We start from the raw sequence: 21428 nt of genomic DNA, 5'->3' as shown, positions 1-21428 counted from the left end.
GGACAAATCGCAAAGGGCGACCCCTTTGGGCGTTAGACAAAGGAGGTTCGTTTTTTATCATGTGGGCAATGGAGAGCCAGCAGAGGATTTTCAGCCAGCAGGAGTCAGTGAAGAGATCTGTATTTAGAAAGTGTCACACTCTGGGAGACAAATTAGAGTAAACTGGGACTAGACTGGAAGGACCGGTAGGGAGACAAGTGCCGTAGTCGTCACCGTCGCCTCTCACCTGCAGCAGGCTTAGCCGTCTCTCTGCTGACTCGCATGTCCACTAAGTCAGCTGAGAATGTATTCAGTTTTATGTAACAAAACCCAAGTTACAGTGTCCTATGCAGATAGGGGTTATTTTTCTCACCTACTAAGGCTGGCTTAGAGGAGGTGGAAAATACAGGAGTTTGGGCTGACATCACACCTGATACCATTATTGCCCATGCCGCCCCCTTTCCTCTGCTCTCTCGCCCACCTGTGGTCACTGAGAAAACGGGACTGAGGACAGGGAAGGACCTGGTCCCTGGAGGTGGGAGTGAAGTAGGTGAAGAGCAGTGTGTTGGTGGGTTCCACCCTCACCCACCCCCACAGTGTCCCAGGAGAATCTTGACAGTCTAACCATAATTTTCCACGCAGGCTGTATGTCAGAATCAGGTGGAGATTGTCGTATGCAGATAGGGGGTTATTTTTTTCACCTAAGGCTGGCAGCTGGCAGTAGGTTTAATGATGCTGACAGGCACCCAGGCCAGGCTTCCAACTCTCCACTGCTGGCTGTGGCCTGTGGCCACCCAGTTTGAGAGGGCCCTGCACTCCCAGCAGCCATTCCTGTGCTCCAAGCCAGGAGAAGGGAGGAGAGCCAGACCAGCTGAGTCCATCCCTTTTTATCAGGAAAGAAAACGTTTCTGAAAATCCCGCCCCCCCTGTGTCTCAGGGGGTCCTGTGGTTCACCCCAAGTGCAACAGAGACCAGGAAAGGGAACTTTAACTCCTCTAGCTTTTAGAGCAGCGGTTCTCAACCTGTGGGTCGCAACCCCTTTGGGGGTCGAACGACCCTTTCACAGGGGTGGCTGAAGACCATCGGAAAACACAAATATAATTATATATTGTTTTTGTGATTAATCACTATGCTTTAATTATGGTCAATTTGTAACAATGAAAATACATCCTGTATATCAGATATTTACATTATGATTCATAACAGTAGCAAAATTACAGTTATGAAGTAGCAACGAAAATAATTTATGGTTGGGGGTCACCACCACATGAGGAACTGTATGAAAGGGTTGCGGCATGAGGAAGGTTGAGAACCACTGTTTTAGAGCAAAAGGTGGCAAGAGAAGAGTGGGAGCAGCTAAGTTAGCCGCAGAGCAGTGTCGGCCCACCTGCATCCCTGACTCATTTCCCATGTCACAGCTAGAATGCTCTTTTAAGAAACCTAAGTCAGAGTATGTCATTCTTCTGCCTAAAACCCTTTGGCAGTCTTCCCTGTATTTAAATAAAACCCAGGGGCACGAAGCTTTGCCAGACCTGCACCTCTCTGACTTTACCCCCCTCGCCACGCTCCGGCCACGCCCACTTTTTCTCTCTTCCTCCAAACATGCCAAGGTCGTTCCCACTTTAGGGTCTTCGGACTTTCACACTTTAGGGTCTTTGGACTCCGCCTGCATTTCTCCTGCCCAGATCTTCACGGGGCTGGTGGTCCAAGTTGGGGTGCTCTGCAGGGAAGGGAAGAGAGAACTCTGTGAAGAGTAACCCTGCTAAGCAAATAGGGCTTGCTTTTCTCACATGGCAAGTGTGGAGATGGTGGCTGCTGGCGGTGTTCGGCGCCTGCCTCTGAGCAGTTTCCTCTCCTCCTCATGGTCAAGGAGGAGCTGGAGGACCAGGCAGGGACTCTACAGTGAGACTTGTCTTTCTTTTCTGGGAAGCAAAGGCTTCCCTCTGCCCTCTCCGCCAACTTCCACTAACATCTCATTGGCCAGGACTGCTTAAGGGAGGCTGAGTATTGAGTAGCCAACAGCATCCTATGTAGCTTCTTGTCACTTTCTCTGAGAGTCCTGACTCCAGCTGAAGAACCTCCCCAGGCACTTAAAAAATATGTAAATCCCTCCCCCATCCCCCCCACCCCCCACGCCATTCTCTCATGTCACTGTTTTGTTTTACACAGCACCTACCGCTGTCTCATGTGTCTGGTTTGCTTATTTTCTCATTATTGTCTGTGGCTCCAGTGAAAGCAGGCCTTGTCAGTCTTGTTCATGCCAAGATGGGCCTGCAGTAAGGACGACCTTGGTCTCACCGTTCAAGGGGTGGGAAGGAAGGACAGCATCCAGAAAGCAAGGCCCTCTCCTAGCTGGGTGGGCCTCTGCTGCCCTCTCCTGGGGAGGCCAAACTCGAGACACCACTGGGAGAATGCCTGTTCTAGGCCTGCGTGGGGAAAAGCAGGAGGAAGAGAAACAGGGCTAGGAGTGGGAAAATATTCACAGATTTACAGATTCCTGTAATAGTAAGTTTCTCCCCAAGTTACCAAATCCAGGACCTTATCTCTGGCAGTGCTGCTTCCTGAGCTCCTTAGATGTCTCCTCCTTCGGTGTTGGAAGAAAAGGAACCTTGCCAGGTTGGTAATTCATTTACTCATTTATTCAACAGATATCAGAGCATATTATATACTCAGGATGCAGTTTGGGGAATAAAACATACTCTTTCCTCAAGGAGTGAAGACAAATCTGTATATATAAAAGGCTAATATGCTAAGGGACAGTCAGGGTAATGATGTCATGTAGCAATGCCCGCCTTCCTTTCCCTAGGGACTAGCCTCCTTGCAGTTTCTTCAGTCCAGGAATACGACTTGCTTTATAGCCAGGTGGAAACATTTCACACTTTAACCAAATGTCTGTGAAGCGTTTTCCCATGCCTCATCTCATTTGATCCTCACAGAAGTCCTGGAGTAGGTTGATAGGAGACTCAGTGGAATCCTAGTTTCTTTTCATTAGCCAGAAAATGGAGACTTAGGAAGCTTAGAAACTTGACCTGACTGAAAAGAAGAAATGGTGGACCTTGAAAATGGCTTCAGGTTTTCTCACTGCGCAGAATATAGTCAAACACTGCTGCAGTGAAATATTTTACCCTTTGTTCTCCCTGCATGATCTACAATAATAATCTGCTTTGTGTTGATATTTACTGCTGTGTTGCTGAGAATTATCTGAAAGAGAAGTTGGGGTGCTTCACTGGGCTGGAAAAAGCTTAGCTAAATCAGAAAGCAGGTCTAATTAAGCAAGTTTATATCTAGAAAAGGCTAAGTTGACTCACACATGCGCAATACATATAAAGCTCTCACTGGTACCAATCGCATGTGTGTGTGTCCATCTGTCGTTGATTGTGAATTTGGTTGACACTTATAAAGGGAAAATAGTGATATTAAAATATTTATTCTAATTTCAATGTGCACGGATTTGTGCACCAGGCCACTAGTAGAGAGATAATTATAATTGTTTCTAAAGTGAAATAATACGAGGAACATCTGATAAGTCATTATGGGTACATAAAGGAGGAGCACTTGACTGGCACTGTGGTGGGGGCACGACAAGGAGGTGACCATAAAATGTGTCCCCACATGGGAACTGAATGTTACCAGTTGAATCGGAATTGTAGGCACCAAGTTACTCTCTCATCCCATAGCTCTCCATTATTAAACCTGAAGGGCAATACTTGTTTCCTCCAAGGAAATTCTGCCTGAAGTCTTCCCTCCTTTGACCTCGGTGTTTGCCTCTTAGCGCCTTGGCTTTCCTAACTGTAAAAAGAGGGTCTGCTACTAGATGTTACCTTCACACACCCTTAACATGACGGAACTCTAAGGATGCTCACATCCGACTTGTAAAAGCGTCTCCCCAGGAGCAGGTTGGCATGTGCAATGAATGTGTAAACCCCTAAGTTTTTCAGCACCCACGGGAAATGCAGCTTGAATGCAGAAGAACCAGGTGCTCTGCATATATTAGCCTCTCACTAAGGGCTTGTTGAAAAGGATCAACTCTCAGCATTCTTACACCACTCCTGTTGTTCTCCTGGGTTGCTGAGTTTATCGATAGGGTGATAGCACGCCCCTTGTGGATTTGTTGTGAGTTGTCACCATACCTGAGCTCGGTAGCCATTTCTAGCCCATAGTAGGCCATAGATAGCGGCTATTATTTCAGGGTAGCAGGACCAATTGGACCTGCACAGGGAACAGTCACTGAGGAGACAGTCACAAGTGTGGCCATGCTGGTGAGAAAAGGGTGTAAACCAAAAGTCTTCATGTTGCAGGTTAGGGCTTTTTTAGTGTGAAACAGAAAACAGTGCCCACGTCCCCTAGATCATGTGGCCCTGCCCCCTTGTTCTCGTGCCCACTTCCAGGGCTGTGCTCTCTAGGGGAGGATTCTTGCCTCTTCAGTTTCTGGGGGCTCCTGGCCGCATCCCTTCAATCTTCACATGGCCCCTCCTCCGTCCTCATCCTGTGTGTTCACCTGGCCCCAACCCCTTGTTCACATGCCCACTCTTATGTGATCACATGGCCCAACTCTCTTGAGACCTTGGATGGTCTGTTTCAGGGGTGCCACCTCCCTGGTTAGCTGTCTGCCTCTGCTCTCACATCTGTCAACAGTCCCTTTGCCAAAGTCCTTCCAGAAAATCTTTCACATGTGCCATCTTTTTCCTGCTGGGATTGTGACAGCTGGGATTGAAAAGGAGACAGAGCAGTCTGTCCAAAGTTCATTCAAGAGATCCAGAGGGGCATATACTGTCTCTTTAAGGCCCTTCTGAAGGGTAACCAGGTATGGCTCAATGATTCTTTTCTCTGTCTTTATACTCTGTTGTTGAATCCATCCACTGAATTTTTCATTTTAATTTTATAGTTCATTTTATTGATTTTAGAGGAAGGGGGAGAGAACAAGAGCAAGAGAAACATTGATTTGTTGTCCCACTTACTTATACATTCATTGGTTGATTCTTGTATGTACCCCGACTAGGGACTGAACCCACAATCTTGGCATTATCGGATAACACTATACCCAGTTGGCTACCTGGCCAGGGCCTTGTAGTTCTGTTTGTTTGGTTCTCCTTTATATCTTCTATTTCTTTGTGGAGATCTTTCCATTTCTTTGCTGAAACTATTTTTTTTTTCCCATTTGTTTCAAACATGTTCATAATTGCTTGTTGAAGCATTTTTGTCATGGGTACTTTAAAATCTTCATCAGATAATTCTACTATCTGTCATCTCAATCTTTGCATCTATTGTCTTCTTGAAATTCAGTTTGAGATCTTCCTAGTTCTTGGTATATTTTTAAGAATTGGAACTCATTAGGGGGAACGAACATTTTTGTATTTTCTGAGACTGCTTTGGCATGGGAGGGAGGGGACTTCATGCTTCTAGGTGGAAGTGGAATTTGATTCCCTACTTCACCTCCACTGATACCCAAGGTAAATTGAGCTCTCTTTACTGCTGGTGGATTGCAGCTCTCCTCATGGTCTCCACTAGTATTATGATGGATGTGACTTCATTACTGCTAGGTAATGGTGGGAGTCCTAATTCTTCAGTAAATCTCCTCTGATACTACCCTGTGGGAAGGCAGGTGGAAGCAGATATCCAGGTTCCCTACTGACACCATGGAGGGGAAGAGCTCCTTACTGGCTGGTGGGATGAAAATCATGGTTCCCTACTTTGCTTTCTGTGATACCACCCTGGCAGGGGTACAGGGGTGACTGCTTTGATCTGAGTACACCTCTGGGAACTGCCTTTGCCTAAAGTTGATAACCTCACCCTAGGTCTATGCCCCTTTTCCAGTCTATGTGGGGGTATATTGGTCTGGCCATTTGTTTCAATAGGATACACATCTCTGCAGAGCTATCCTAGCTTGAGCTTGTGGGACTGACTGAGGTCTTTGTTGAGACTACATCAGCTCAACGTCTCTCTCTACCCAATCCTGCTTCCTTCATTCCCGCACAGGTGCTGATCCAGAAAACTCCTCCAATAAACTTCCTGCATGCAAATCTCCAACTCAATCTGTCCCACCAGGACTTCACCCCATGGCGGGTATTTGAACACTGAGATTAGTTGTGTGGATGTTGTGCCTATTGCTCAGCTTCCGAGCGCTTCATGTGGAAAGATGCTGTGTTCAATGAGCTTCCCATTTCAATGACAATAGGGTTGGGGATCAGAGAAATGGCAAGTTTCAAACAATACCTGTGCTAGACCCGGGTTATGGAGTTCCGGCAAGTGTGAGGTTGGGTAGTTCTCAGTGCAACTACCGACAGACCGTTCAGTCGGGATGGCCTCATGTGAACGAAAGTGCATGTAAGTGCTTAATGGTCTTGGAGTGGTAGCTTAATGGGCTCAAAAAGGATGGCAGCAACCAAGCTCTGGGTTTCTGGTAAGGAGAGCAGTGTCAGTGGTCCCATCTCTAGCCACCTGAACTGCATGACCTCGCACTGTATTTGAGTGTCTTTCACATAATCCATTTGTTAACAGTTGGGTATTTTTCCTACTAATGGTCCCTGAACTTATGCAGAACTACTTCATCTCCTATCATGACACATATTCTACAATTACCTAACAACCAGCCCCTATCTTAACTTTGGTCTGGAAACCAAGACTTTTTTTTCAAAATGTTAGGAATTGGTTCAAGAAACAATACAGAAGTTTCTTTTTTAAACTTCTTTCATCCCATTTTTATTTTAGCCAACATTTACCCGTAGGCTTTAATTCAGATTGTCTTAGAAAAGTAGAATCCATTGTGCTTACTCATATTGATGACTTTATCAATATACCTAATGAGAGTAAGTTTTTGTGTGTGTTTTTTAAATCCTCACCTGAGGATATTTTTTTCTACTGATTTTTAGAAAAAATGTGAGAGAGGGAGTGAGGAAAGCAAGGAGAGAGGGAGGGAGAAGAAGGGGAGGACAGAGGGAGAGAGGGGAAAGAAACACTGATGTGAGAGAGACACATCGCTAGGTTGCCTCCTGCACACACAGCCCGGGTGATCAAACCTGCAACCCAGTAGTGCACAGGCTGATGCTTTAACTGTTAAGTCAGGGTGAAAGTTGTTGTTTTTTTTTTAAATTATATTTTTATTGATTTCAGAGAGGGAGGGAGAGGGAGAGATAGAAACATCAATGATGAGAGAGAACCATTGATCGGCTGCCTCCTGCACGTCCCCCACTGGGGATCGAGCCTGCGCCCTTGACCAGAATTAAACCTGGAACCCTTCAGTCCACAGACCGATGTTCTATCCATTGACCCAAACCAGCAAGGGTGAGAGTAAATTTTAAGACTAAAAACATAACAGTTTGTTGAGTAATTTGCCCACCGCAACTGTGGGGTGTGGTCTGCAAATGTGTTCTTTCTTTTTAGCAGCAAACCCCAGTGGCTCAAGAGGACATACAATGTGGATGTCCTGTCCCTAGACTACTCAAGCTCAGTAAACACCTAAAAAGAACACAACCTTTTTATTTCTTTTTGAGATATAAATGTTCAATTTGGATAATGAGGATAGGCAAGTACTAAAGACAATGGCTAGCTCTTCCATTTATTCCAATGAATTCCAATGGAGGAAGAGGAAATAGGATCTAGACTGTTTTTGATCTATTGAATATTTACCTTATATCTACAACTTGGTAGTTCTTGAGCAGGAGTTCCCCAGTAAGGCGAGATGTGATAATAGTCGAAGATGGAGATGACAAATTTGGAGAATTCAACATATATATGCAGTTTAGTCCGATGTCCCCATATGGTCTCTAAAATTCTGTATTTGGTCAGAGCTGGCTCATCTTTGCTCCACTGCCTCAGATGCTGCTTCACCACTTTTGAGGGAGAGTAGGTTCAGATAGTCTGGGAGCTGGTAGGGGCCATTTCCTTGGCAGCTTGCTGGGCCAACCAGTACTTGTATCTTTTTGTCTTGGGCCTCTCAAAGTTCACCACAGACATAGGTACCCTGATAGTGTCAAGCCCATTTACCTGCATACAAAACAATAGGAATCCCCAGAGATGAGCTGGGCAGGTAATAGCCAACAACACCCAATCCCAGCTTTTCACCAAGTCAGAAAAAGGAGACAGTATGTAAAATACTCACCGTCACCTCACACCAATACTCGCCCCATCGTGTGATGGGCTCTTCTGGTAACTTTAATGCATGTGGGGCTACCACAACACCAAGCTGGGAAAAAATCATAGAAAAAGAAGCTCTGTTTACATGTCTGTCGTTATAGGCAATCTCATAAAGAGGGTTCTAGAATTTCCTGTATAGTTTATCCTGGCTGATCCCACAAGAGGGCAGAGAAGATAGTGGCAGAGAAACTCAGTCCTCATTTCTCAGAGAGAGGTGGATTCACAAAAAGAAACAGGGCTAGAGACCAAAATTACAAGAACAATTTTCCAGTGAAGTCATATTTTCTCAGGTTTTCCCGAGAGGAAATAAACTATACCACATTTTCTTATCTGTTTTCAGATTCTATGTGACCAACCTTAGTCCTTAGCCGTTTCCCTCCCACACCCCTGCAAACTAGCCAGGAACACTTTCCCTAACTCTAGCTGGACTCACACCTGTTTCTAACAAAAAGCTCAATCCCAGGCTTTCTTCCCATATGTAGCTTCCACCATCAGTGGTATAGTACTGTTTGGAAACACTCACGTTTTTTAGAAAATGGCGGGCAACTATTTCGGGGTTTAGCTCCCATTTGACATTGTTCTTCATCCCCACCTCCAGGTGACAGCTCTTCAGAAATTTCACTGTCTGAGAGGAATTATAAACAGAGGCTATGTTAGAGTTAGAAACATATTAGCAAGAGGCACAAGGTCTGAGAGCTCAGGAAAAGGGCACAATTTCTGCCTCACAGCCAGCCAGGACGGTGAGAAGATAAATGGAAAGACAGAGAACATTCTTGTCCCAAGGCTGATAGTGTGGAAAGATGTTTTTGTGACACTTTGGAGGAGAATGTACTCTGTATCTGGTTGTCCCTCATCAAGCGGCCGTTTTTCATCAATTGGGGCCACTGGCCCTGCCCAGTTGGCTCAGTTGGTTGGACCATGTCCCATAAACCAAAAGGTTGTGGACTGTTTCTGGTCAGGGTACACGTAACTAGGCCGAGAGTTGGATCCCTGGCCAGTCAGGGCATGTATAGGAGGCAACCAATTGATGTTTCCCTTTCCCTTCCTAAAACAAATACACTCAGGGTGAGGATTTAAAAAAAAAGGGAGCCACTGGTATATCTCAGGATGAAATGACTTTCATAGGCTGTTTTAATCCAATGCTTCTGGCCCTTCAATCACACCCCTATTCCTATTAATGATTCCTCCTTGCTTACAGAATGAAATATAAATTCACTAAGGGAGGATTCAAGATGTTTTGTAAATCCTACCCCAACCCCCTTTACAGCCATATGTTTCCTAACATTATACTACACAAGTCCTCTGCTTAAGCTATCTTCTTATACTTTTCTCCCTTAAGAATATACCCTCCTGAAGTGAAATAAACCAGACATAAGCATCACATGATCTCACTCATATGTGGACTCTAATGAACAAAATAAACTGATGAACAAAATAGATCTAGAGCATGGAAGCATGGAAGACTGACGAATTTCAGAGGGAAGGTGGTGTTGGGAGAGATTACCTGGGACAATAGTGTGGTAAAGGCCTGGGAGGAGTGGGTGCAGGGTGAAGGAGGTCAATCGGGGGAAAAAAGGGGAAACACCTGTAATACTTTCAACAATAAAGATTTAAAAAAAGAAAGGGAGAACCAAGATGGTGGCATATGTAACGCCTCCCACAACCACATCAAAATTACAACAAATACAGAACATCCATCATGTGGAACCACTGTAAAGCTGGCTGAGTGGAAATTCTACAACCAGAGAAAGAAGAAAGCGCACTGAGACTGGTACAGGAGTGGAGGTGCAGGACATACAGGTCTGACACCCACCTGTACCGTTTTGTGTTTTTTTTTTTCATTTGGGGGGGAGATTGTCTCTATGGAGGCAGCCTGTGAGGAGCCATACCAGACCCCCAACTCGGGGTTTCAGAGTTTGGAAGAGATATCCCTGCAACTACGGGCTGGTTGTAAAAACCAGCAGGGATTGTGGCTGAGTGACAGGGAGGCTGCTGGAAACCCAGGTGCTCCCCTTAAAGGACCCGAACACAAACTTACACGGTCCCACTTCTGAGCTTCAGTGCCGGGGAACCCAGACACATAGGTGGAGGAATTGAATTGCCTGGCATCAGGGCAGGAACTCGGGGGGTGGCTTTCTGCCAGGCAGGGGCACTCACAGGGATCACTGTTCCTGTGCTGGGACTTTCCCTGTCCCAGGGCTGACAGGCAGCCACAGCTGAGTCTCCGTGAGCCTGGAGCACACTGTTTGCTCCACCCTGGGTATTCCCTGAGACCCTGCCCCATCCAATTTGCAGCACCACTCAAGCTGTTTGCAGCAGCTTTTCCATATGAATAGACCTGTCCTGCTCAGGCTTCCCTAAAATCAAACAAGCTGCAGCTGGTGACAGAGTGCCCCAAACCTATCAATAAAAGACCCACAACCTGGCACTAGTACCAGCCTTGCCTGGGCACCTCCAAGCCCAATAAAAACAGCAAATGGCAGCTGCCTGCAGATTCCTTTGTAGCTCCTGCCCTCCCTGGTTGTGGGAGGCTGACTTTGCACCTCCCTGGAGGTCCTAGAGCTAGTGCACTAGGTGGACAGCTTTAGACCACAGCAGATTTCAACTCTATACATCCACAAGGGCACACTCAAGAGCAGTGGTTCTCAACCTTGGCTGCACATTTAGAATCACCTGGGGAATCTTTTTAAAATCCTGATTTCTGGGCCCCATCCTCTGGAAATTCTGTTTCTTTGTTATGGGGTGGGGCCACAACATTAGTAACAAAGAAACAGAATTTCCAGAGGATGAGGCCCAGAAATCAGGATTTTTAAAAAAGATTCCCAGGTGATTCTAATGTGCAGCCAAGGTGGAGAATCACTGCCCAAGAGGCAGACTCAGCACCAAAGCATCACTGCAGCAAGTCCTCTCCCACTGTAGTCTCAGCTGGTCCTCACAGCCAATTGTCCTAAAGGTAAACTCCTCCCAGTGACGCCAACAACAATCAAGGCTCAACTACAAGACTGTGCACACAGCCCACACAGGGGTGCACCTAGAGTGTCCAGCTCAGGTGACTGGGGAGGCTGAGCCACTGGGCCCTCCAGGACACCTATTACACAAGGCCACTCTACCAATTCCAGGAGACACAGCAGCTCTACCTAATACATAGAAACAAACACAGGGAAGCAGCCAAAATGTGGAGACAAAGAAACATGTCACAAATGAAAGAAATGAAAGTAAGCAAACTACTGGATACAGAGTTCAAAACCATGGTTATAAGGCTACTCAAAGATCTCCATGAAACTTTCAAAGATCTTAGTGAGAATGTCAAAGACATGAAAAGGATCAGTCAGAAAATGAGCATACACTAACTGAAATAAAGAATATACAGGGATTTAACAATAGAGTAGAGGATTCTGAGAATCAAATCAATGATCTGGAATATGAGGAACCAAAAACACCCAATCAAAAGAGCAAAAAGAAAAAAGAATCTAAAAATATGAAGGCAGTGCAAGGAGCCTCTGGGACAAGTTCAAACGTACCAACATTTGCATTATGGGGGGGCCAGAAGGAGAAGAGAGAGAGAAAAAACCTATTTGAAGAAATAATGACAGAAAACTTCCCCTTCCTAATGAAAGAATCTTAAAAGCAGCAAGAGAAAAGCAGTTAGTTAGTTACCTTACCTACAAGGGAGCGCCCATATGACTGTTAGCTGATTTCTCAACAGAAATTTGGCAGGCCAGAAGGGAGTGGAAAGAAATATTCAAAGTGATGAATAGTAAGGCCCTACAATCAAGATTACTCTACCCAGCAAAACTCTCATTTAGACTTGAGGGCCAGATAAAGAGCTTCACAAACAAGAAAAAGCTAAAGGAGTTCATCACCATCAAACCAATATTACATGAAATGTTGAAGAATATTTAAAAAGAGGAAGAAGAGATAAAAAATATTAACAATAAAATGGCAACAAATACATATCTATCAACAATTGAATCTAAAAATCAAAATAAACGAACAAGAAATCTAGAGGACAAAATAAACTGGTGAATAAAATAGAATCAGAGGCAGGGAAGCATGGAACAGACTGACGAATCTCAGAGGGAAATGGGGAAGGGGTGCGGGAAGAAATTAACCAAAGGTCTTACCTACGGACGGACACAGACAGTAGGGTGGTGAAGGCCTGGGTGGGTGGGAACCAGGTGGAGGGGGGAATGGGGACATCTGTAGTACTCTCAACAATAAAGATTAAAAAAAAAAAAAAAAAAAAGAATACCCTCCTGGCCTATCCAAATTCTATTAACCCCACAAGGCCAAATTCAATCCCATCTGGACAAAAGCCCTCTCCAATCACCCTAGTCCGTTTTGGTCTCTGCCACTCTTATAATTGACTGTCTTACGTTTATTGATTACTTCTGTATGTGTTAATGTTCTCTCCAACTTGTCTGCAAATATCATCGAGGCAGAGCTTCCCTCTCACTCTCTTCCATGTTGGGGCCTCACTCACAAGGCCAGGATTTCCCGGTCTCAATACCAGCTATGGCAGCCACAACGCTTCCCCTTCCCCTACCTTGTGTCTGCACTCAAGAGAGTTCAAGGAAATCAGAAACCACTCAAGCAGAGGCTGGTGACTCCTGCAGACGATCAACAAATACAGACTTTCTGTGTTTCTACTCACCGCCTCACCGGCCTTGGTCTGGATCCTTTCTAACTTTCCTTCTTTTCTTAGCTAGAAAAGAAAGATAAAGATGAAAAAAAAAAAAAAGGGAGTCCACAGTAAATAACAACAAACTCTTACTATGCTAGGCATAGGCTGGATTTCTGGTCCAGTCACTATTTCATTTTCAAATTAACTATAAAAGGGACAGAAGTTGCTAGGGGACATCTTAAGGTGTGAGTCCCCCTGCCTGTCTTTGAGCTCACCAGCTTCTCCTCTTCAAACACCCTCCTGTTTTCAGGGGACGCGTACACAGCCAGCCCCTGAGGAAGCAGCCGGTTCCGGCCCACAGATTTCTCCACCGAAACCAAGTCGCCGCGGACTCCGAGCTCTGCCAAAGGGACAGACACTGGGTCAGACCAGCTGGAGTCCCAGGGAAGGAATGACCAAAGCAGGAACCGCTCTGATTCCCTCAGCTCTGTTCTTCCTAGAAGAACGTTAACATTCACCGGGAGCAGCATTTAAGAGGCTTCTAACTAGTGAGGGTCTGATTCAGAAGCTCGATATTCTCCATACAAAGGGAAGCGTGTCCAATCCCGGGGTTTCAGGATCGGCGGCGCGCAGGCCTCCCGCCTCCCGCCTCCCGCGCCCTGTCCTCCTCCACAGGCCAACATCGCAGTCACAGCGCGGTTTACGCCTTTCTCCTCAATCAAACAAAGTAGGAAAGGGCAGGAAAGAGCTGGTGCCAACAGGCCCGGCCTGAGGTAGAGGCACCCGCGCCCCAGCCTTACCCTCCACCGACTGCGTGAGGATGAGCTCCAGTTTGTCTTTGGGCCGGTGCTTCGTGTCCTCCACCAGCCGGTAGACGCGGTGCCGCCGGTGCAGGCGCGGCTTCCGACCCTCCCCGGCCAGCGGCACCTTCCACCAGCGCTCCACGATGACCGTGCCCTGGCGGCCGGAGAGCGGGTGAGCGAGTCTCCGCGGAGCGACCCCTCCGTCCCCCCTCCGTCCGCCCCTCCAGGAGAGCCCGCCACGGCTCAACGCGCCCCCAGAAACGCGACGGGCGTAAACGGCCCCGCCAAAGTCAAGGGTCCCGTAAGCCAGACCCGGCCCTCACCCGGTTGTGAGAGAGGCTGAAGCCGCGCTCCGGGACGGGGGTGCCCCCTTGGAGTTGCGGCCGGAGCAGCGCCCCGACTCGTCCTCGCAGTAGCTGCTCCGCGGCCACGCGCAGCAGAGCCCAGCCGGGGACCGCCATGTTCCCGGGCGCGGAGGGGGCCAGGCGGCGGCCCGCGCCTGCGCAAGGAAGGCCCCCGCCGGGTGCCCGCGGCGCGCCTGAGACGACGCGGATTGGTCCCGGCGGAGCCGAGGGGCAGGCGCGGGGGTCTCGGCTTCCGGCGTCGCCGCAGCCGCGAGACCAGAGAACTGAGCCGACGCTCCCCGACTGAGCGTCTCCCTCACGCCCTTCTCCCCGTTCCTCTTCGGGGGAGGGACGCCCACTGTGCCGCCATAGGGAGACCCTCTCCCCCTGGTGTCGGTGTGGCCTCTCAAGTCATGCCAACCTGACAGTCTAGGAAACGACACGGAGGGGTCCCTTCTCCTTCCTTGACAGCTACCTGAAGGTGGTGAAAGGATGGATTGTCTGGAAAACTATACCAGCCCAGGAGCTGTCTAACTCTTAATCTTTACAACGGCAGTATTTAAGCTAATATTTAAAGAATTCTCAATCACTAGGGAGATAAGCCCGAGAAAAACTAAACACGACCAGGCCCAGACGGCTCTCTCTCCGGAGGGTCGCAGTGCTGGAGAGAAGAGCAGATAAATGGAATGAGTGGGGTCTGCTCGGCAGAGGAGGTTATGGGGAGACGCTCTCTGCTTCTTCCCTTCCTGCGTCACCAGGTTCTTCCGTCTCCTTTGCCGACTTCTTTCTCCCTTCTTAGGGTGGACACTCTTCTCAATACACACACTCCTGACATCTCACGCTGTCTCAGGGCTTACAGTACTGTTAATATGCAGGGACTTCCAAGTTCCTATCTCCATCCTAGACTTCGAAGCTCCAGCCTTGACTATCCAACTGCTTATTTATCATCTCCCCCTTCCGTGTCTAAGGGACCATGCGAAGTTAACAAGCTCCAAACTAAACCCATCCCTAGCCTCCTGCCCAAACCCCCTCACCTGGAGCCTTCCCATCTCAGTGGATGGAAACTCCATTCTTTCAGTTCTGGGACCCAGCTCCTTCCTCTCCTACCCCAGGAAACCCTGTGGGTTCTGGTTACAAAATCCGACCACTTCCCACCACCTCCGATGCTTCACCCTGGAATTAGACACGATCCTTCTCAATTGCTGCACTGGTCTCCTGACAAAGCTCCCTTCAATGCTCTGCAGTTACATCAGTCACAATCTTTTGAGAATGTAAGACAGATCATGTCACTCTTCCAGCCAAAACTCTGAAATTACTTCCCCCTTCACTCAGAGTGAAAAAGTCCAGGCGATGGTCTGATAGCTCTCTGACCTCATCTCCCTCTGTTCTCCCTTCAGCTTACACTGCTCTACTCACAGTAGGCTCCTGGCTATTTCTTGAAAACACTAAGGCACAGGGTTTTGCACTGTTACTGTGTAGGCATGGAATGCTCTTACCTTGGCTAACGCCCTCACCTCCTTCACATCTTTGATTAAATGTCACCTTTCCGATGACTTGCGTCACCCTATTTATTACTGCAGCCTGTCCCACCCCCTTCACACTCCTGACCCTCCTTTATCCTGCTCCATTTTTTCTTCATTGCATATTATCTTCTAACATATTAAAGGACTTTATTATGATTACTGTTTGTTCTCTCAGTGTTAGAAGTTATGTTCCATGGGTCAGGGATTTTTTTTACTGATATATCCCAGGCACCTAAAATAGTATCTGGCTCATAGAAGGCCCTCAAATATTTGTTGAACAGATGAGTGAGGTCTCAAACTGATGGCCCCAGAACTTAATTTGACTCACAATGTTACTTTAAAACAAGTTTTGAGTTAGTATTTTTTTAAAAATTAAATTTACCACAAAAATCTGTCTAGTTTCTGTTGAAAATCATACAATCTGGTACCACGGAGTCTACATTTCTGTATGACAACTGGAGGGATGGAGTGGAGTTGTGTTGGCTTCTGAGAGACGGGGTGTGAGCTTTCCATTTTGCTACAGCCTCACCCAGAAGCTCCACTAATTCCCTTTAGCTGTCCAGAGCCCTAGAGACAGTTAGTTTGCAATCCCTACAAGGCAATTAGAAAGTTCAAAAATGTGTAGCACCCCTGGGTTGTTAAAAGTAGGGATAATAATGAAAATATTGAATTGATAGAAACCAACCAATCAGGTCAGACCCTGGATAAGGATCTTGGGAGCTTCTTGCAGTGTCAGACACTAACCCTTTAGCTGCTGAATTTTAGGGGAAGTGGTATGTGTGTTGGGAGGGGGCACAACACAAGCCCAGGCAGGGCTGTTTACCACTGGTCCAGTTGTGAAGTGCACACTTGGCTAAAGGGAAAGGGTGGGGCAGGGGAGCAGCAGGAAGAGTCCTAAGTGACATAAGGGCTGACTCCTTGTGCATGTCATAGTGCCCATCAGGTCACAATGGTGCCAGACTGCCTAAATCTTTGTCACCCATCTCTGAACCTCACTTTGCCACAGGGAGGCACTGAACCGAGAAACTGCCTTGTAACAGGTGGCGCCCCTCTCTTTACTCCCTTTCTTATATCAAGAGGGGAAAAACACGGAACTACTACTACCCAATCTGGTCACCATACGCCTATTACTTCTACTGTTACAAATACCGGATCACCCTCCGGGAGAAGATGCTGCCTTGGGCTAGAAGGTACTTGTTTTCATCTCTACTTGTAATAGTTTATGTAAATAGTAAGGAAAAATAAAAGAATTTGGAAGAACTTTCCAAGTGGCAAGAGATAATAGCAAAATAGGGTGGAAGGCTGCCATGGAACTTTAGAAATTTTTCCAACTGGGCTGACCTGGGAAAATGGAAATAGGCTCGTCTAGGGAAGATACAGAAGACAGTGCCAGAGCCTGGTCCTGCGTTCCTGGAAGTTAGGACCCTCTCCCCACATCAGACTAAGAGGTAAACTAATTTGGGTCTCTTTTTCCCAACCAGCATCACTTATAAGGAACAGGAGGACTTGACACTCCGGCCCCGTTCCTGCCTTCAGTGCTCCTGATTCCCCAGTAGGCCTCCAGATGGGCAGAAGCACCAAGCAGAGTGACCATGATCAGCTTAAAGAACTGTACTCGGTAAGCAGAGTGTGAGCTGGTGCTGTGAGTTGGTGTCAGGCAGCCCCATGCCTACTGTAATGATACCTTGCAGAGAAGGAGCATTAGAAAGGGCAAGGTGAGACCTCAAAGCTCATGTGTAAAAACTACTTGCTTTATAGACAATGATTCTGCCTAGAGATCTTCAGGTGGTAGTGAAAAGCAGGATGGGAAGAGTAGGTGGGAACCAAGAGCAGAATGTATTGAGACTTGCAGGACATAAGGCTGTTCAGACGCTTACTTGGACTAGAACCCAGAACTCCTGCACTTGCCCTTATATCATTTTGCAATAACATGCTTGTGTGTGACGTTTGCATTTTAGATGAGAAATGGGAGACATTACAGAAAACCCGTATGATGGGGGAAAGTGGAAGAGTATTATCAGCGAGACAGTAAACAAATGAGACAGCTTTGTTGCTGGTGTGTCTCAGTGGTTGAGCATTGACCTATGAACCAGGATGGTCATGGTTCTGTTCCAGCCAGGGCACATGTTTGGGTTGTGGGCTCGATTCCCAGTAGGGGATGTGCAGGAGGCAGCCGATCAGTGATTCTCTCTCATTATTGATGTTTCTCTCTCTCCCTTCCTCTCTGAAATCAATTAAAAAATATATTAAAAAAAGCTCTCTGATGTAAATGGCAGTTTCTAAAGGGATAGTACATCCTGAGGTGAGGTTAGCAAGCAGTAATCCTGCATTGAATCTGGACTTCAGACGTTTGGTATCCAGGAGAACTCCATGACAGGGATGGAGTTAGGTCCTAGGTCTAAGAGACCTATATTATCGAATGAGACGTTGGCTCCAACTTTCCCAGGCTCTCCATCAGCCCCTTCCTTGCTTCCTCAGACACCCAAATCGGCCCGAGACCTGATATGTGAGGACTAGAAGCACACAAAAGCAGGGGACTATTAATCTCATTTGTATTCCTTTTCCAGGCTGGGAATCTGACAGTGCTGGCTACTGATGCCCTGCTCCACCAGGACCCAGTGCAGTTAGATTTCCATTTCCGCCTCACCCCCCAGACCTCTGTCCATTGGCACGGCCTTCTCTGTGACCGTCAGCTTTTCCTGGATATCCCATATCGGGCCTTGGATCAAGGCAACCAGAAAAGGTGACTGAGCCTGGATGGTAGAGTGGGGAGGGATGGGGGTTGGGGTTTCACTATTTTATCATGTCATCATCAGGTACTGGGTATACTAGCCAGTGAGGGCTGATTCAGGAGCTGAATACTTTCAAACCAATGAAATGGCATGCAGACAGGCCTGTGACCAGCCTGGATCTGGAGTTCAAGGGATAACAACCCATGGGAGGTTGCTGGATTCAGAGTGAGAAACACAGAAGGGAGAATCCATAAACAGTTGAATAGGATGTGCTTTCCAGCTGTTGACTAGAGTCGCTTCTCCCCAGACTCCATCCATGGCATGGATTCAGTCTCATAGTGTACAATCCCTTGGCTTAGGAGAAAAAGCTATCAAAACTAGTTTAGCAACTTTCATTTCTTGGCTTGGGTTAGCAAAAACTGACCAATAAGATTTCTTTTGGGTTCTGAGTTCGCTAAACATTTCCATTAACCATGTTTCTCCTTGGCTCCTAGTTTGACTGCAACACTGGAGTATGTGGAGGAGAAGACCAATGTGGATTCCGTGTTTGTAAACTTCCAAAACGACCGGAATGACAGAGGTGGGAATCTGCTCTGTCCTTGGCCCTTGGTGCTGAAGCAGCTAACAGTGACTTTTCCTTTTTAAGAGACCCTCTTTCCCCAATTCTTTAAAAAGGGAATGCTCCAGCATTTCGGTACCCCTAGCCCCCAAGGAAATGAAGGTATTTAGCATTCTGTTCAAGTTACAGGTCTATTAGGAAGTCCCTGCAGGTAGATCTCAGAAGCCAGACTAAAGGACCACTGGTGAAATTAGACAGAATCCATTCAAGGGATGTGGCTGGTAGGACAGAAAGGATATTAAACGTATTAAGCACCAACAGTATGAAAGGGTTGGGCATAAGGCCAGAATAGGAATATAACCAGATGCTTGGAGCACATGTTACAGAAACCACAACCTCTTCCCTCAAGGACTTCATACTCTGTTGTATTTAAGACAAAGGATGGTCAAGAGTTTATAATACCATCAATGTTTTAGGCACTTCATAAACATCTTGTTTAATCTTTTTTCCCCCCTATGGGAATTTACTCTTTATTTCATTGAGTTTAGAGAGAGAGAAGGGAGAGGGAGAGAGGAGAAACAGAACTGGTTGCCCCCACACATACACCAACTGGGGATCAGGCCTGCAACCAGGGTATTGCCCTGAATGGAAACTGAACCCATGAACTTTCAGTACATAGGACAACACTCCAACCAACTGAGCCACACAGACCAGGGCCATCTTATTTAATCTTAAATTCTGTGAAGAAAGTTCTATAGTCCTCATTTTACAAATGAGAAAAAAAGTTCAGAAGGGCTAATCCGTAAAATGTCATAAAGTAAATGTTAAAGCCAGGGTTAGAGCTTAAGTCTGTTTGAGTCCAAAGCACATCATCCTAATACCTGCACTACACACCCCCCCACATCCATTCCTTAGTGGAAAACAACAGAAATCTGGGGGAACAGTGGTATTGAGTTTGAGTTTTCTAATTTGTTCTCTCTTTTCACAGGTGCCCTGCTTCGGGCCTTCAGCTACATGGGCTTTGAGCTGGTCAGACCAGGTCACCCCGCCCTCCCTCCCTGGGACAATACCATCTTTATGGTGTATCCCCTTGAAAGGGATCTGGGCCACCTGCCCAGTGAGCCTCCCTGAACATGCTTATTCATACTCTGTGAGGGGCTGGAGGCCTTGATAAGTGGGACCAGGATGTGATTCTGGACACCTCCTTGTATCCTAGGAATAAAGGGTAGTGCAATCCTCCAGTGCTCACTGTTTCTTGGGGGAAAGTTGGGGTTGACTGGAGTGGAACATGGGCCTTACAGAGCTCACTGAATTCACTGTAGGAGAAACATTCAATGACTGAAAAGATCAGACGGAGCTGAACAGAGAGGAAAGGGACACAAGGATTTTAGGTTCCTTTTGCCTTCCCCTCACCCCGAAGCCATTTCCCCATTTATTCTAACCATTTACTGAACAGCTGTCAAGAGCAAGAACCAAGCCTTATTGGGAGATTTTCATTCATATATTTCAGTTCAAATTGGAGACAAGTGCTAATTCCTTCTCTTTGGATGTAGAGATGAGAGGAGGCACATGGGTCCCATGACTTTGACTCAGGGGACTGCAACAGACAAAATAAGAAATAGGAAGCACAGGCATTCTGGGTAGCAGGAAAGGTACAGGCTTGTGCTGGAAGACTAAGGAACACATCAGAATGGGATGTTAACTGACAAGACTTAAAGGCCACTTAAAGGAATGAACTTTTACACACAGCAGCAAACTGCAGCTAGGAATGAGACACTACTTATTTTCCACAGCAACAAGTTCTATGAATGATTTATGTTAGGGGTCCTCTCTACTTAACAGTGAAGGCTGAGGAGCTGAGGAAACTAGGGACTAAGTGACCTCATGACCTTGTAGAGTGGCTCCAATTCCAGGGCTAAGCCAAGGTCTGAAAGGTCAGTGGTAGCCCTGCGTTGAATTTTCTACAACTACTCACCAGAGGTGCTCCTTCACAGGAGGGCCTCTGCTAAGTGGCACTGAGATGTTTAAAACAATATTTTTATTGACTTCAGAGAGGAAGGGAGAGGGAGCGATAGATACCTCAATGATGCGAATCAAGGATTGGCTGTGTCCTGCACGCCCCCCTATTGGGGATCGAGCCCACAACCTGGGTATGTGCCCTGGACTGGGAATTGAACTCAGGACCTTTATAGTCCGCAGGCCAACGTTCTGTCCACTGAACCAAACTGACCAAGGCAAGCGCTGAGATTTTTGAGAAAATTTTTGAAAATTGTGGCTATGGGAAAATAGAATTGCCATGTAATATATGGGTAGACCTCGCTCACTAATTCCTAGATTTTAAATTTTTTTCATAGGGAAAGAGGAAGAGAGAGGGATAGAGAGATGGAAACATTGATTAGAGAGAGATATTGGTCAGCTGCCTCCTACAGACCCTCTACTGGGGATTGAGCCCATAACCCAGGCATGTGCCCTGACCAGGAATCAAACCGGGACCTCTTGGTTCATGGATCGACACTCAGCCACTGAGCCACACTGAGCGGGCACTAATTCCTAGATTCAAAAAAACCTGCACAAGACATCCTTATGTGCTATTTCAAGTTTTCAGTTTGCTGATCCTTAAAAAAAAAGTTAATTTGCCATTATTCTACCACCCACACTACATTGATAATATTTACTTCAAGTACCTTCCCAGTTCTCATTGGATCCTGATAATACTCAGAGGAGAGAGGTT

At 46.7% G+C, this 21428-nt stretch overlaps 2 protein-coding genes across 2 annotated transcripts; one reads left to right on the top strand and one right to left on the bottom strand.

The window, feature by feature from the left end:
- Window positions 1–5118: 5118 nt before the first annotated feature.
- MRPL9 (mitochondrial ribosomal protein L9) lies at window positions 5119–14664 on the bottom strand. The gene is made up of 7 exons (XM_081113071.1): window positions 13863–14664; window positions 13537–13693; window positions 13012–13136; window positions 12767–12817; window positions 8636–8737; window positions 8078–8161; window positions 5119–7962 (listed from the first exon to the last, which is right to left on the bottom strand). The coding sequence occupies exons 1-7, from the start codon at window positions 13998–14000 to the stop codon at window positions 7828–7830; spliced, it is 792 nt and encodes a 263-aa protein (XP_080969197.1). The 5' UTR covers window positions 14001–14664; the 3' UTR covers window positions 5119–7827.
- On the top strand, window positions 13999–19870 carry OAZ3 (ornithine decarboxylase antizyme 3; the record flags this gene model as incomplete). Its single annotated transcript, XM_081113272.1, is given in 7 exon segments — window positions 13999–14118; window positions 16430–16596; window positions 16888–16948; window positions 16950–17024; window positions 17974–18149; window positions 18633–18718; window positions 19686–19870. Coding segments are annotated over 7 exon segments (828 nt in total). The 3' UTR covers window positions 19829–19870.
- Window positions 19871–21428: the final 1558 nt, after the last annotated feature.

This window comes from Myotis nattereri (genome assembly GCF_964212035.1).
Source record: "Myotis nattereri genome assembly, chromosome: 18".
NCBI classification, from domain to species: domain Eukaryota; kingdom Metazoa; phylum Chordata; class Mammalia; order Chiroptera; family Vespertilionidae; genus Myotis; species Myotis nattereri.
The sequence above is the reverse complement of the archived record's forward strand: the minus strand, read 5'-3'. Positions and strand labels throughout refer to the sequence as shown.